The sequence below is a fragment of the Vulpes lagopus genome, chromosome 10, assembly GCF_018345385.1.
Source record: "Vulpes lagopus strain Blue_001 chromosome 10, ASM1834538v1, whole genome shotgun sequence".
In the NCBI taxonomy this organism is placed as follows: Eukaryota; Metazoa; Chordata; class Mammalia; order Carnivora; family Canidae; genus Vulpes; species Vulpes lagopus.
The window spans coordinates 73,878,753-73,893,930 of NC_054833.1; the positions used below are offsets into that span (position 1 = coordinate 73,878,753).

General features: G+C 38.6%; 1 protein-coding gene and 1 pseudogene across 9 annotated transcripts in view; one reads left to right on the forward strand and one right to left on the reverse strand.

Annotated features, from left to right (window-relative positions):
* DOCK7 (dedicator of cytokinesis 7) overlaps positions 1-15,178 on the forward strand; it is a 220,919-nt gene that overhangs the window by 12,832 nt on the left and 192,909 nt on the right. For all 9 annotated transcript variants that reach the window (XM_041769969.1, XM_041769970.1, XM_041769971.1 and 6 more), the window contains exon 2: positions 13,552-13,657. In XM_041769969.1, coding sequence (XP_041625903.1) covers positions 13,552-13,657 — 106 coding nt within the window. The remainder of the gene's footprint in view (positions 1-13,551; positions 13,658-15,178) is intronic.
* On the reverse strand, positions 6,335-6,937 carry LOC121499833 (annotated as a pseudogene).

Sequence of the window (15,178 nt, forward strand, 5' to 3'; positions counted from 1 at the left end):
AAGTATGAGTCCTCCAACTTTTATTTTTCAAAATTGTCTTGCTCATTCTGTATTTTTTGCATTCCCGTAAGCATTTTAGAATCAACATCAATATAAAGTTTGCCAATTTTATTTTATTTTTTATTTTTTATTTTTTTTGCCAATTTTATTTTAAAAGATTTTATTTATTCATTCATGAGAGACACACACAGAGAGGCAGAGACATAGGCAGAGGGAGAAGCAGGCTCCATGCAGGGAGCCTGATGTGGGACTTGATCCTGGGTCTCTAGGATCATGCCCTGAGCCGAAGGCAGGCACCAAACTGCTGAGCCACCCTGGCATCCCTAAACTTTGCCAATTCTGCCAATTTCCCCCTTTTGGGATTTTGACATGGATTGTGTTGGGTCTGTAGATTAGTTGGGGCAGAACTGCCGTCTGAACAATATTGAGTCTTTATTTTTTTATTTTATTTTTTTAAAAGATTTTATTTATTTCTTCATGAGACACACACACACACACACACACACACAGAGAGAGAGAGAGAGAGAGAGAGAGAGAGAGAGAGAGGCAGAGGGAGAAGCAGGCTCCATGCAAGGAGCCTGGTGTGGGGCTCCATCCCGGGTCTCCAGAATCACACCCTGAGCTGCAGGTGTCACTAAACTGCTGCAAACTGCTGGGCCACTGGGGCTGCCCATATTGAGTCTTTAGATCCACAAAGTGTCTCTTCATTTATTTAGATATTATATGATTTGTCTCAGCAAAATTTTTAAGTTTTTAGTATGTAAGTCTTATACGTCTTTTGTTAAATCTGTTTCAAAAAATGATTTTGATGTTAACATGATGGAATTGAGAAACTATTTTTGGTTTGTTTGTTGCTAGTATATAGAGATACAGTTGATTTTCAAACATTGAACTTGTATTTCTTCCTTTTCAGTCTGAAGGTCCTTAATTTGTTTCCATTTCTTTCCTTCCTCTCTTCCCCTGCTGCACTGCCTAGAACCTCCAGTACAATGTTGAATATTGAGAGCAGACATCTTTGCTTTCTCCTCAATCTAAGAAGAAAAATGTTCAGACTTGCACCATTAAGTATGATGCTATTTGTAGGCAGATGCTATAGGAAAGCGAAGGAGAAGACAAAGATTTGAGAAGTATTTAAGAGTTAGAATGAACAGGATATAGCAACTAATTGTATACAGGATATGATTTGTATGTTTGTGGGAGATTCTGGCTTTATTTTTATGAAGTAGGATGGAATTAAAGATAAATTTATCTTCTTTGTGAGGACTGACTTTTTACAGAAGAGATTTTCTCTCCCCCTCCCTCAGTTTTCATTTTCAATTTCAGATCAGTGTTAATTTTTCCAAATGCTAAATTTTTAAATTCTTTTTTTCTGTAGTTATAAGCTAATATGTTCTATGAAGTCGGGAACAATGTTATTACCATGTTTTAGTTGAGAAAATTGAGCTGTGGTAGAATGCTATAGATGAGAGTGATGGAGACATCCACGTCTCTTTCACACAGTGCTTTCTAAATCTTTGACTTAAATGTTATTCCAAAATTGCGTCAGATGGGATGCATGAGTCATCGACATCTTTTTTTTCTTTATCCTCCCCCCAAAAGGAATTATGTCTTAAATGTTAAGTGTATTATATAGAAGGGCTGTTTCTGTTCTTTGATTTCACAAATCAACCTCTCTGTGTGTGTTTCTTAGATCTTTAGTGGTTACTGGCCCACTGTGAACCAAACTTCTTAAAGAATTTAACACAGGCTCACTGACAAGTGACAAAGCCTCAGAAGAGAGTTTTATTTAGCCATCCTTGAAAGATAAGAAACAGACCATAACAGTGCTGGTGGTTGTAATTACAGTGTTCCTGTTAATATGTTAGTGTATACATTAGACATTTTCACTGTCTTTAGCTGACCTCATAGGTTAGATTTTCAAGACTAGAGAACTCAAATATGAACTGTACCTAGAATAATTTACCTTTGGAAACTTACTTCCAAGGAAAGAGGTCTTAGGAGCTTTATGGATCTGAATTCAAACCCGTACTGTCTACCTTTCATAAGCTTGGGAAAGTTACTTTATTTAATTTCATTTAATTAATTTATTTATTTAGATTTTTTTTTTAAATTTATTTATTCATGAGAGACACAGAGAGCAAGAGAGAGAGGCAGAGACATAGGCAGAGGGAGAAGCAGGCTCCACGCAGGGAGCCCGATGCAGGACTGGATCTTGGTCCTGGGATCACGCACTGGGCTGAAGGTGGCACTAAACTGCTGAGCCACCCGGGCTGCCCAGGGGTATAACAAATGTAACGTTTTATTTAGTATCTGGCATATAAGTTGTAAGTGCTTGATAAATAGTGTTAGAGTATTATTAAATATATGCGTTGATAAGGTATATTAATTACATAATGTAAAGTATCAAGACAAAGGTGTTTTTTAATCATATGATGTAATATGTGGACATTAGAAAATACACATCTTTTTCTTGAAGGATACTTGATAAAATGTGAAGTGATTACATTTGGGAAATAGGATTGGGGGGGATTCCAGATGGTAGAGAGATATACCTTTTCTTTTCTTTTTTTTTTTTTTAAAGATTTTTTTTTTAAATTTGTTTATTCTTGAGAGATAGAAGGAGAGACAGAGCCAGAGACACAGGCAGAGACAGAGCCAGAGACACAGGCAGAGGGAGAAGCAGGCTCCATGCACCGGGAGCCCGACGTGGGATTCGATCCTGGGTCTCCAGGATCACGCCCTGGGCCAAAGGCAGGCGCCAAACCGCTGCGCCACCCAGGGATCCCTATACCTTTTCTTTTTAACCTCTTTGTGAAGTTTGAGTTTTTTTTATTTTTTTTATTTTTTTACTTTTAAGATTTATTTATTTATTCATGATAGACAGAGAGAGAGAGGCAGAGACACAGGCAGAGGGAGAAGCAGGCTCCATGCAGGGAGCCCGACGTGGGATTCGATCCCGGGTCTCCAGGATTGCGCCCTGGGCCAAAGGCAGGCGCTAAACCGCTGCGCCACCCAGGGATTCCAACATATCATACATCTTGTTTAAAAAGAGTTTCAGGGCAGCCCGGGTGGCCTAGTGGTTTAGCGCCGCCTTCATCCCAGGGTGTGATCCTGGAGACCCGGGATCGAGTCCCACATCGGGCTCCCTGCATGGAGCCTGCTTCTCCCTCTGCCTGTATCTCTGCCTCTTTCTCTCAGTGTCTCTCATGAATGAATAAATAAAATCTTAAAAAAAAAAATGTTTTACGTAGGAGAGTATCATGTTTCACTTAATAAATGGGATGATAATGATGTCAGCAAGGCTTTTACAGAAATTATTATATATTTAGAAATCTTCCGTGGATTTAGATTCTTTCCCCCCAGCAAATATTTACCTACTTGACAGTAATAGATAAAAAGGCATACTTCCTATTTCTTTCCCGGTCAATTAGAGACAACTATATTTACAAATTAGTTTACTCTGGAAGGCATTTGGGAGGTTCATAAACTGAGTAGTCTCTAAATTCATTCTTTTGGCCTATCTCCTTTTCTCTCTGTGCACTCTTAGACCTGTGCCTCCATTCTTCTCTTTCTCTCTCTCTTTCTATGATCTCAGATACTGAGGATGTAAAGATTAATGGGATGCAGTCCCCGTACTTAAGAAGCTCACATCAGTGGTAGGACTCCTGAGTGGCTCAGCAGTTGAGCATCTGCCTTTGGCTTGGGGTGTGATCCCGGACCGTGGGATCGAGTCCCAATCGGGCTCCCTACGGGGAACCTGCTTCTCTCTCTGCTTTTGTCTCTCCCTCTCTGTGTCTCTCTCTGTGTCTCTCATGAATAGATAAATACATCTTAAAAAAAAAAAGAAGCTCTTATCAGTTGTTCCATTCTAGCATTTTTTAAAAGATTCTATTTACTTATTCATGAGAGACATGGAGAGAGAGGCAGAGACAGAAGCAGAGGGAGAAGCAGGCTCCCTTCTGGGAGCCTGATGTGGGACTCAATCCCAGAACCCCGGGATCACAGCCTGAGCCGAAAGCAGATGCTCAACCACTGAGTCACCCAGGTGCCCCAAGATTTTTTTTTCTTCATGAGAGACACACAGAGAGAGGCAGAGATATAGGCAGAGGGAGAAGCAGACTCCTCTCAGGGAGCATGGTGCAAGATTCCATCCCCAGACCTGGGATCACGCCCTGAGTTGAAGGCAGATGCACAACTGCTGAGCCACCCAGGCCCACCACACTTTTATATTTGAAGATTGCATTAGTGTTCCACAAAAACCTGCTTTGCAATTTATGTGCTTATATCAAAGAGAATGTTTGCACATATTGGGCTTTCCTACTGCTGAAAGCAAATTCTGGGTCAGCAAGGCCAGGTTCTTATTTCCATGGTGAAAAGCAGTCTGGCCAGTCTGCTGCCTGTATTAGCCCCCTGGTAACTCTGTTTTTGAATGTATATGGATAACCATGAGTACTTTTTTAAGAGTATCTAACCTGAGTGGAACTGAACAGAAATAACCAGGCAGGGATTTATGGAGGACGTGATATGCTTCTTGAAGAGTATTTGCCCCATCTATACTCCATATTTAGTTTGCTACTTTTGTATATTAAGGTAGACTAAATAATAACTGAAGAGTTTAAAGCTGAATTACCAATATCATTTGCATCTCTAAAGTAGAAGGACATTTCCTACATTCATATAATACTGTTTTCACACATTAAAAAAAAACAATAATTCTTAATTATGTAATACCTTGTCCATGTTCAAATTTCTTATTATCCCCAGAAATGTCTTTTGTATCTGGTTTATTCAAACCAGGATCCAGTTAGGAACCATTCATTACAGTTAGTTGTATCGCTTAAGCCTTTTTTCCTTCTTTTAAATAGACTGTACTTAAAAAAAATTTTTTTTTATGATTTTATTTATTTATTCACGAGAGACACACACACACAGAGAGAGGCAGAGACACAGGCAGAGGAAGGAGAAGCAGGTTCCATGCAAGGAGCCCAATGTGGGACTCAATCCTGGGAATCCAGGAGGCAAAGGCACTCAACCGCCAAGCCACCTAGGTGTCCCTAGACTATACTTTTTTTGGTCTGAAGTCTTTTTTTTTTTATGCTAAAACTTAGCCCACTATTTTATTTATTTATTTATTTACTTACTTACTTACTTACTATTTTATTTATTTACCCATCATACTGATTTATTGAAGAGACTTGCCATACAGAATGACCTATCTTCTGTTTTTTGTCTGATGGCTTCTTTTGGCACTAAGTTGTCCCAGTGTTCCCTGTATTTCCTGTAAACTAGATGTTAGATGTACAGTCTAATTCAATTCAGGTTAAACATTTTTGGCACAAATACTTAGGTAACACAGTGTTGCGTTTCTTTAATCTATTGTTTTTGTTTTTTCTAGTAAATTATTGATTTATTCAATGTGACTGTTACTCCTAGTAAAACTTTTATTTGCAAGAGGTAGGCATTGGTATTGAATGTTGATGAATTTTTTTTTTTTTAAGATTTTATTTATTAATTCATGAGAGACATACAGGCAGAGGGAGAAGCAGGCTCCGTGCAAGGAGCCAGACATGGGACTCGATCCCCTGTCTCCAGGAACATACCCTGGGCTGAAGGTGGCACTAAACCACTGAGCCACCCAGGCTGCCTGGTGATGAATATTTTTTAAAAATTACAAATCGATGGGACACCTGGGTGGCTCAGCGGTTGAGTGTCTGCCTTTGGCTCAGGTCGTGATCCCGGAGTCCTGGGATTGAGTCCCACATCAGGCTCCCTGCATGGAGCCTGCTTCTCTCTTGGCCTGTGTCTCTGCCTCTCTCTCTCTCTGTGTCTCTCATGAATAAATAAATAAAATCTTAAAAAAAAATTAAAATAGAAAAATATCACCTGGCATTATATCTAAAGTGACTGCTTTGTGATACTTGATGTATGTGTATATACACACATACATACCTACACACACATATGTACACAGACACCTATAGAAACAATGGATTACATGTATACTAGATTGTGATGTAAGCCTTATTTTGTCCTCTGGGTCCTGTTCAGAAAAGTTTGACAGTCATTAGTCTAGAGAAACTGACTCCTTGTGAGCTATGCTGTCTATATCTCTGCACTCATTGGAGTGAGAACAGCTCATCAAAATAAATTCCTGTCTATTGGCATGGATAACTATTTACTGTTCCACATATTGGGGAAACCATGTATGATAACACAAACAAATGAATGAACAGCTGTCATCATACCAGACTACATACTGTATCTTGGGTAAGGTTCTTAAATATACTCTTGATTTTCCTAATTCATGCCAGGAAAAATTCAGGTTGCTCCACCTTTACTTTGTTACTTTCAAACACTTTTGCCGTGCTATTCTTGTATTAGCTCTTCATACACTTGTGAAAAGAGGTCCTTTTCAGATTTTGTTCTGCCTAGGTAAACAGTTTCCCTCCTGAGGTCTCCATTTCTTGTCTGTGCTTTAGATACATGGGCCACACATGGCCATCAAAGTACCCTGGGGAGGGGTGGTGTCCCGAGTCTTGTAGACCTTTGCACTGCTCCTCTTTTTACATTCTTTATATGGAATGGTCAGAAAATAGTTTCTATTCCATAGAGTGTTAAAGGGCTTATAATTAAAGAGAAGGAAGCCTTTGATGATTAATATGGAGATTTCTCAGCATTTCCAGAGTCTGTTGATAAAACAGTGAGTGTCTTGGGCTTTTCATCCAGCAGGAAATGGTGGATATCATTTTTTCCATATTAAGTGCTTCAAGCTCGTCGTACTATAGAAATCTATCTCTGTCTTGATCTCAGACTTTGGCTTAGAGCAATCACCTTGACAGATGATACTGCAGTTTGGGAGGTATTTCTGCAAATTCTTAGCCAGTATTGTCGTCCAGCCATTTGTTACACTATTAATTCCAATGACCAATGTTTTCATAATTAGCTTTGAAAATCATGTCTTCTTAAAGTTTCCAGGTGCCAGTTCGAGTCCTCCCAAGCAAAGTGGCAGAAGACCACAGCCCCTCCCTCTACATCTCTACCCTGTCAGAGGTGGCCCAGGTCTAATCTATTCTTTATTTTGCTTCTTTTTTTAAAAAAATATTTTATTTATTTATTCATGAGAGACACAGAGAGAGAGGCAGAGACATAGGCAGAGGGAGAAGCAGACTCCATGCTGGGAGCCCAATGTAGGACTTGATCCTGGCACTCGGGGACCACGCCCCGAGCCAAAGGCAGATGCTCGTGCACTGAGCCACCCATGCATCCTGAGATCTAATTTTCTTATTTTACATAATACATGGCAGCTACTTTTTCGACTCTATAGGAGAGGCTCAGCTAAACTCTTCTGTTTTGTGTAAACTCTCCTTACTCATATTTTAAATTAAAATTTATTTATTTATTATTTTATTTTTTAAGTAAGCTCTGTGTGGGGCTTGAACTCAGAACCCTGACGTCAAGAGTGGTAAGGTCTTCCAGGCTTCCCTCTCCTTACTCATCTTTCCTAAGGTTTTCCTTTTGGTCCCATGAAGAATGAGTAGAGATGAGAGAGGCCCAGATTTATCATTCTGGAAATCATAGGTTAGATGGAGCATCTCTGAAAGTGGGCAGAATTTAGAGGAAAGATTAAATGCAACATAATTTCCCTCAGGATGTCAGTCGTTTGTTGGTATTTCCAATGTCCTATGGTGAATGGCCTTATTCAGTGAGTGCTTGCTTTTGTGAAAATTGTAATGCATATTGACGTAATGAAAAAGCTTGTAAAATGAGGAGAGTTGATTAAGGAGCAAATAGGTAAAGTAATCAATCATGTTCTTTTCGGAGGGGAAGAAGTTATTCTTTTATGATTTAGGAGCATAAGTAACTATGGAATTTTTGACCTTTCCACTTTGCAGTTAATGTTAATAGCTTATTAGAAGTAAAAAAAGACTTCTATTTCCGTACTATGGAGCTATTACTAGGAGTAGGGAAAATTATTATCATTATTATTATTATTATTTAAGGGATTTTAATTATTTGAGAGAAAGAGCACAAGTGGTAGGGAGGGGCTGTATGAAAGGGAGAAGCAGGCTACTCTGCTGAGCAGGGAGCTCCACTTGTGTATGACCCTGGAATCTTGACCTGAGCTGAAGGAAGTCACTTAACTGATTGAGCCATCCAGGTGACTTGGAGTGGGGAAAAATTATTATGGGAAAAAAAATCAGTCTACAGGAGTCCCCCATTATCCACAGTTTTACTTTCTTTTCTTTCTTTCTTTTTTTTTTTTTTTAAAGATTTTATTTATTTATTCATGAGAGACACAGAGAGAGAGGCAGAGACACAGGCAGAGGCAGAGGGAGAAGCAGGCTCCATACAGGGAGCTGGATTCTAGACTCGATCCCGGGTCTCCAGGATCACGCCCTGGGCTGAAGGCAGACGTTTAACTGCTGAGCCACCCAGGTGTCCCACAGTTTTACTTTCTGAAATCAACCTCAGTCAGGGAGCAGATGATCCTCCTCTTGTGAGGATTTGACTTTCTCTCTTCTCAATAGTAGCCTAATGCCTTGTCACAGTGCCTACTTCCTTCCCCTGTGTCATCACATAGGCATTTAAAATCTCACATCATCACAAGAAAAAGGGTAAATTATAGTACAATAAGATATTTTGAGAGACCACATTCACATAACTTTTATTAAGTATGTTGTTATAATTGCTCTATTTTATTCCTGTTAATCTCTTACTTTGCCTTATTTGTAAATTAAACTTAGTTATAGGTATGTACATACAGGAAAAAACATAGAGTTAGGTACAATCCATAGTTTCAGGCATCCTCTGGGGGCATAGAACTATTCCCCATGAGTAAGGAAGGACTACTGTATAGTGAAGGATTTTTTTTTTTTTTAAGGATTTTATTTATTTATTCATGAGAGACATAGAGAGAGAGAGAGGCAGAGACACAGGGAGAGGGAGAAGCAGGCTCCTTGTAGGGAGCCTGATGTGGGACTTGATCCTGGGACTCTAGGATCACGCTCTGAGCCCAAGGCAGATGCTCAACCACTGAGCCACCCAGGCGTCCCTAGTGAAGGATTTTAACTGCTATCAGGAACTGTATTTACTCATCATATTTTTTGTCTTGCATACTTTGGACTATAGAATGGTTAAAAAATAATTGTTTTTCATTTGGGAAAATTTCCTCATTACCATTCTGTGAAATCTCATACAGAGAGGGTCTCAGTGTAAATACAAACCTTGTTTGGGTTATATTTTTATTGCTCTTATAGACCATTTTAGAAATGATTTTTATTTTCCAATTATTACTAATTTTCTTTTTTGGGGAAATTTTGTCATGTAGAAATAAGACAAATATTTGAACATGGGGATTATCTTTTGTAATACGTCTTTGTTATTAAAGAAAAGATCATCTCTTTTTGAGGTATTGTGTTTCATTTATTTTAAGTTTCACTGCTTAACATCGTTTTAAATCAGAGTATGTTTTCCAATTAATTGATGGTATGGTGGTTAATTGGCAGGGTTTTTTTTTCCCTAGCTGTACATGAAATAATGGCACATCTTAATTACTTAGTGACATCTTGAATTTGATGAAATTCAGGTAACTCCTGGTTTAGCCCCAGAAACAATGAGGTGTAGTGCTGAGGATGGTAGACTGAGTTGAATAACACAGAGAAAGAGAGACATAGAACAAATATTCTATGAAAAAGCTTTTTCATATTCTTTTTAAAAAATATATTTTATTTATTTATTCATGAGAGACATAGAGAGAGAGAGGCAGAGACACAGGCAGAGGGAGAAGCAGGCTCCTTGCAGGGAGTCTGACGTGGGACTCGTTCTCTGGTCTTCAGGATCAGGCCCTGGGCTGAAGGTGGTGCTAAACTGCTGAGCCACCCAGCTGCCACCTTTTTTTTTTTTTTTTTTTAAAGATTTTATTTAGCTTTTTCATATTCTTATCTAAGTCTTGACAAGAGGATCAGGAGATTTTAAGGCCTTTAAACTAAACACAGTAATGAACACATAACATATAGGCTTCATTAAAAGGCCTAAGGGGAATCCTAAACTGAAGTGAACTTTCTTGTCTTTTCACATCTGGTGGAAAGTGGTAAGTACAAGGAGTTTTCTTATACATTTCCCCAGCAAGGTTCTCTTATTTAAATTGTATTTTTTTTATTTAGAGCCCATCTTGGGGCTTGAACTGATGACCCTGAGATCAAGACCTGAGCTGAAACTGAGAGTCAGATGCTTAGCCCACTGAGCCACCCAGGTGCCCAAGTTTCCCTTATTATTAGTATCCTGCATTAGTATAGTATGCTTTTTAATTGATGAGCCAATATGGATATATTATTATTAGCTACAATCCATAGATTACACTGGATTTATGCTTGTGTTATACATTCTATTGGTTTTGACTGATGCATAAGGATATCTATTTACCATTATAAAATCATGCAGAATAGTTTTACTGCCCTAAAAATTCCCTGTGCACTACTTATTTATCCCTTCCTTTTCTTCCCCCCTCCAGCCTTGGCAACTCCTGTTTTTATTGTCTCCATAGTTTTGCCTTTTCCAGAATGTCATATAGTAGGAATCATACAGTACATAGGCTTTTCAGATTGACTTCTTTCAGTTGCAGTATTCTTTTAAGATTCTTCTATGTCTTTTGTGGCTTGATAACATATTTTTTTTTCAAAGATTTTATTTATTTATTCATAGAGACATAGAGAGAGAGAATGAGAGGCAGAGACACAGGCAGAGGGAGAAGCAGGCTCCATGCAGAGAGCCTGACGTGGCACTCGATTCAGGATCTCCATGATCATGCCCTGGGCTGCAGGCGGCGCCAAACCGCTGCACCACCGGGGCTGCCCACATATTTCTTTTTATTGCTGAGTAATATTGCATTGTGTGGATGTACCAGTTTGTATATCCATTTACCTATTGAAGGATAAACTTCTAGGTTTCCACAATTTGAATAACAAATTAGCCTTTTATAAAGCACAAAAATGGCCCAAAGTGCCTCAAATCACCCACTTAGAAAAGCTAAGGTAATTCAGGATCTTGAGACTTAATAACTTTTTTACCTTTGTATCAAAAATTTCTTGTTGAGTATTAGGCTCAAAACAGTGCTTGTAAATATGTGTGGAATGGTTGAACATGGAAAAGGAAGGAGGTGTGAGAGAGAAGAAAGTGGGGGGAAGATTGTATCATAAATCTGGGTAATTTTTGGAAAATGAGATTGTCTAGAAATTCAGCTGGAAATTCGATTTGAGACCACGATATTCAGGGCTCTGAATTCAGTCTCTGGACACTGCAGAACAAAAGTATCATCAGGCTGTCCTGGAAACCAGTTCATTAGACCTATTTAAATTTGTTTGCAGTAGAATGATAGGAGAAAGTAGGGTTTAGTTTTTGGAAAAGATTAAAAAAACCCAGAAGGCTAGTTTTATGAAATAAGGAAGTGGCCAGTTAATGATCATAGTGTAGAAGTTAGAAATTGACTGCAGAAAAATAATTGCACAAAATTTATTGATAGTGGTGTTTATATAGTGTTTTTTTTTTTTAAGATTTAATTTATTTATTCATGAGGGGCACAGAGGCAGAGACACAGGAAGAGGGAGAAGCAGGCTCCCTGCAAGGAGCCTGATGTGGGACTTGATCCCAGCACCCCAGGATCACGCCCTGAGCCGAAAGCAGATGCTCAACTGCTGAGCCACCCAGGTGTTCCTATTTTGTGTTCTTGAGTTATAATTTTTTTATTTTTTATTTTTTAATTATTATTATTTTTTATTTATTTATGATAGTCACACAGAGAGAGATGAGAGAGAGGCAGAGACACAGGCAGAGGGAGAAGCAGGCTCCATGCGCTGGGAGCCCGACGTGGGATTCGATCGCGGGTCTCCAGGATCGCGCCCTGGGCCAAAGGCAGGCGCTAAACCGCTGCACCACCCAGGGATCCTCGAGTCATAATTTTTTTAAAGTTATAATTTCTATTTAATAAAAATGTTACTAATGTGAGGAAGTTATTTCATTACTGGATTTGGGACTTACTGAATATTTTGCTTTATAGTTTTGTAAAGTATAAAGATATGGAGATTAATGATGTATAAAGTCATTGGAATTTCTAAAATATTTTTGTTTTAGAAATGCTATGTAAGTAAATTTGAAATGCTAGTAGGCCCCAAGGGTTAGTAAACAGTTTGAAATGATGGAACTTTTATTTTTTTATTTTTTATTTTTTTAAGATTTTATTTATTTATTCATCAGAGACACACAGAAAGAGAGGCAGAGACACAGGCAGAGGGAGAAGCAGGCTCCATGCAGGGAGCCCAACGTGGGACTCAATTCCCAGTCTCCAGGATCACGCCCTGGGCTGAAGGTGGTGCTTAACCGCTGAGCCACCCGGACTCCCCAAAATGATGGAACTTTAAACTCTAATCCTAATTCAATAAAGATTTATCTGTTGTAATATGGTAATACTTTTGTGGTTTACCTCATTTGTCAGAAAGGTCATTAATACTGTATATTTCATAGGACCAACCAGTCACTCGTTTGACTGCTGCATGCTAAATATTTTAGGGAAAACAAGGACGAACGAAATCACTGCCTCTGTTTATACGGAGCAAAAATGAACTGTGGAAAAATAGGAAGGAGGAAAGTGGATTAGATTATAAATGTTCTAAGAGGTTTTTTGTTGTTGTTCTAAGAGTTTTAATAAATGGTGGTATTATTTTTAGTTGGTGAGCTAAGAAGTTTGTATGCAGGTATTGACATTTGAGTTTTCCCTTTAAAACTAGTTAAGAATTGAATTTGTGGATACAGAAGAGAAACAGCTTTGTAGGAATCAGTTTATGTTCGCTGACAAGAATTTGGGAAAGGACATGCAAGGCTGGAAAGGTGATTAGGGTCAGATTATGGAAAGCCATTAATGACAGAGTATTAAGGACATTTTCTAATAGTTAAGTAAAAATAAGGAATAGTTTTAGTGTTTGGGGACATGAATAAAGAGCTAGTGGTATTAGGAAAGAAGACTTTTTTTCTTCGTAATTCTTTGTTTATAAAATATTTTAGAATTTTATATGCTTAAGATGTATACATTTTAATATATATCTTATTATAGCTTCCTGCTATGTTGTAAGCCAAAGTATGTTTCCAGAAATACCAGATATAAAAGAAACCTTCTGGGGACGCCTGGGTGGCTCAGTGGTTGAGCGTCTGCCTTTGGCTCAGGGCATGATCCCGGAGTCCCATGGTCGAGCTCCACATCAGGCTCTCTGCATGGAGCCTGCTTCTCCCTCTGCCTATGTCTCTGTCTCTCATGAATAAATAAATAAAATCATTAAAAAAAAAAGCCTTCTGTAAGTTGGCTGTCACTTTTGCATCCTACATCAGCATAAAGATGTTCTGTAATTATAGGCAGTACTTACTAAAATATCTTTGAATTTGTGGCCCTATTGTTATTCTGAGATTTTGGTGGTTTTTAAATGAATATTTAATATACTTAGTTTCCTTCCATTTTTAACTTGGTTGTTTTCTTTTTTAATAATATATTTACTTACTTTGTTATAGAACTGTGGCTGCTGAAGTCAGGAAGCAGATCTCTGGACAATACAGTGGTTCTCCTCAACTACTCAAAAACCTCAACATTGTTGGCAATATATCCCATCATACCACAGTAAGTAACATTTAAAATATGGGATGTTACTGGTGCATTACTAATGAGGCCATGAAAAAAACGTGGAAAGGAAGAGCCAATGGATTGGGTCCCATCACTAGTCCCATAATTTTATTTGTTCCTACACCTTTCTTTCCTGAAATTTGAGTTGGGAAGACTGTCAGGAGGTGTAATAAAGGTATTGATTTTGTAGTTAACTCTGAAACTGTATATTCGGGATTTATCAATTCTAGAATTTTATAGTTGGGACTTCACAGATCTAAGGTTATACATTACAGGAAAATTTAGGGGTCTATTCTAGAAATAGGTATTGAAGGAAATATTAATTATGTAGATTTGTAGTATTATCTGTCCCCCTTAATAGTAGGGAATATACAGTTATTGAATCGTTGACTTAACCAGTTATTGTGTCAGAGACATAAACATATGTATTCTTATTAAGAAACTGGCATGACAGGCAGCCCAGGTGGTTCAGTGGTTTAGCATCGCCTTCAGCCCAGGGCGTGATCCTAGAGAATGGGGATCGAGTCCCATGTCGGGCTCCCTGCATGGAGCCTGCTTCTCCCTCAGCCTGTGTCTCTGCCTCTCTCTCTCTCTATGTCTCTCATGAATAAATAAAGTCTTAAAAAAAAAAAAACTGGCATGAGAATAATCAGGTTTTAGAGAGAGAGCATGTGTACGGGATTGGCGGGGAGATGCAGAGGGAGAGGGAAAGAGAAAATCCCAAATACTCTCCAATACTGGCCTCCATCTCATGACCCTGAGGTCATGACCTGAGCTGGTATCAAGAGTCAGATGCTTAACCCACTGAACCACCCAGCGTTATAATAATTTAAAAAAAAACTTTTTTTTAAAAAAAGATTTTATTTATTTATTCATGAGAGACAGAGAGAGAGGGGCAGAGAGTCTACTTCTCCCTCTTCTTCTGACTGCCCCCGGGCTCCCCCGCCTCTGCTCTCTTTCCCTCAAATAAATAAATAAAATCTAAAAAAAAAAAACAAAAAACCAAACAAACCAAAAACCTGATACTTACTAGTTATAGTAAGAATATGAATTAAAAATATACCACTATTTATACTTGTACAGCTGTGTAGCTGGAGAAAAATGTAATCCCACGGACTGGTCTCACTCAGTTTATGACCACTTACTCACAAAGGCCTTAACATTTCCAAACAAATAGTATATTTTCCTAGTTCATTCATTTCCCCACTATTTTAGTTGACTTCTTTCATGCCTCCTTACCTTTTTTTTTTTTAAGATTATTTATTTATTAATTAGAGAGAGAGAGAGAGAGAGAGAGAGAGAGTGGCAGAGGGAGAAGCAGGCTCCATGCAGGGAGCCTGATGTGGGACTCGATCCTGGCTCTCCAGGATCAGGCCCTGGGCTGAAGGCGGGGCTAAACTGCTGAGCCACCTGGGCTGCCCATCATGCCTCCTTACTCTTAACCCCTAATCACTCTTTCCCATTTTTTTTTTTCTTTTCCATTTTTACTCCTAAGATGACTTGGCTTCATATTGCACT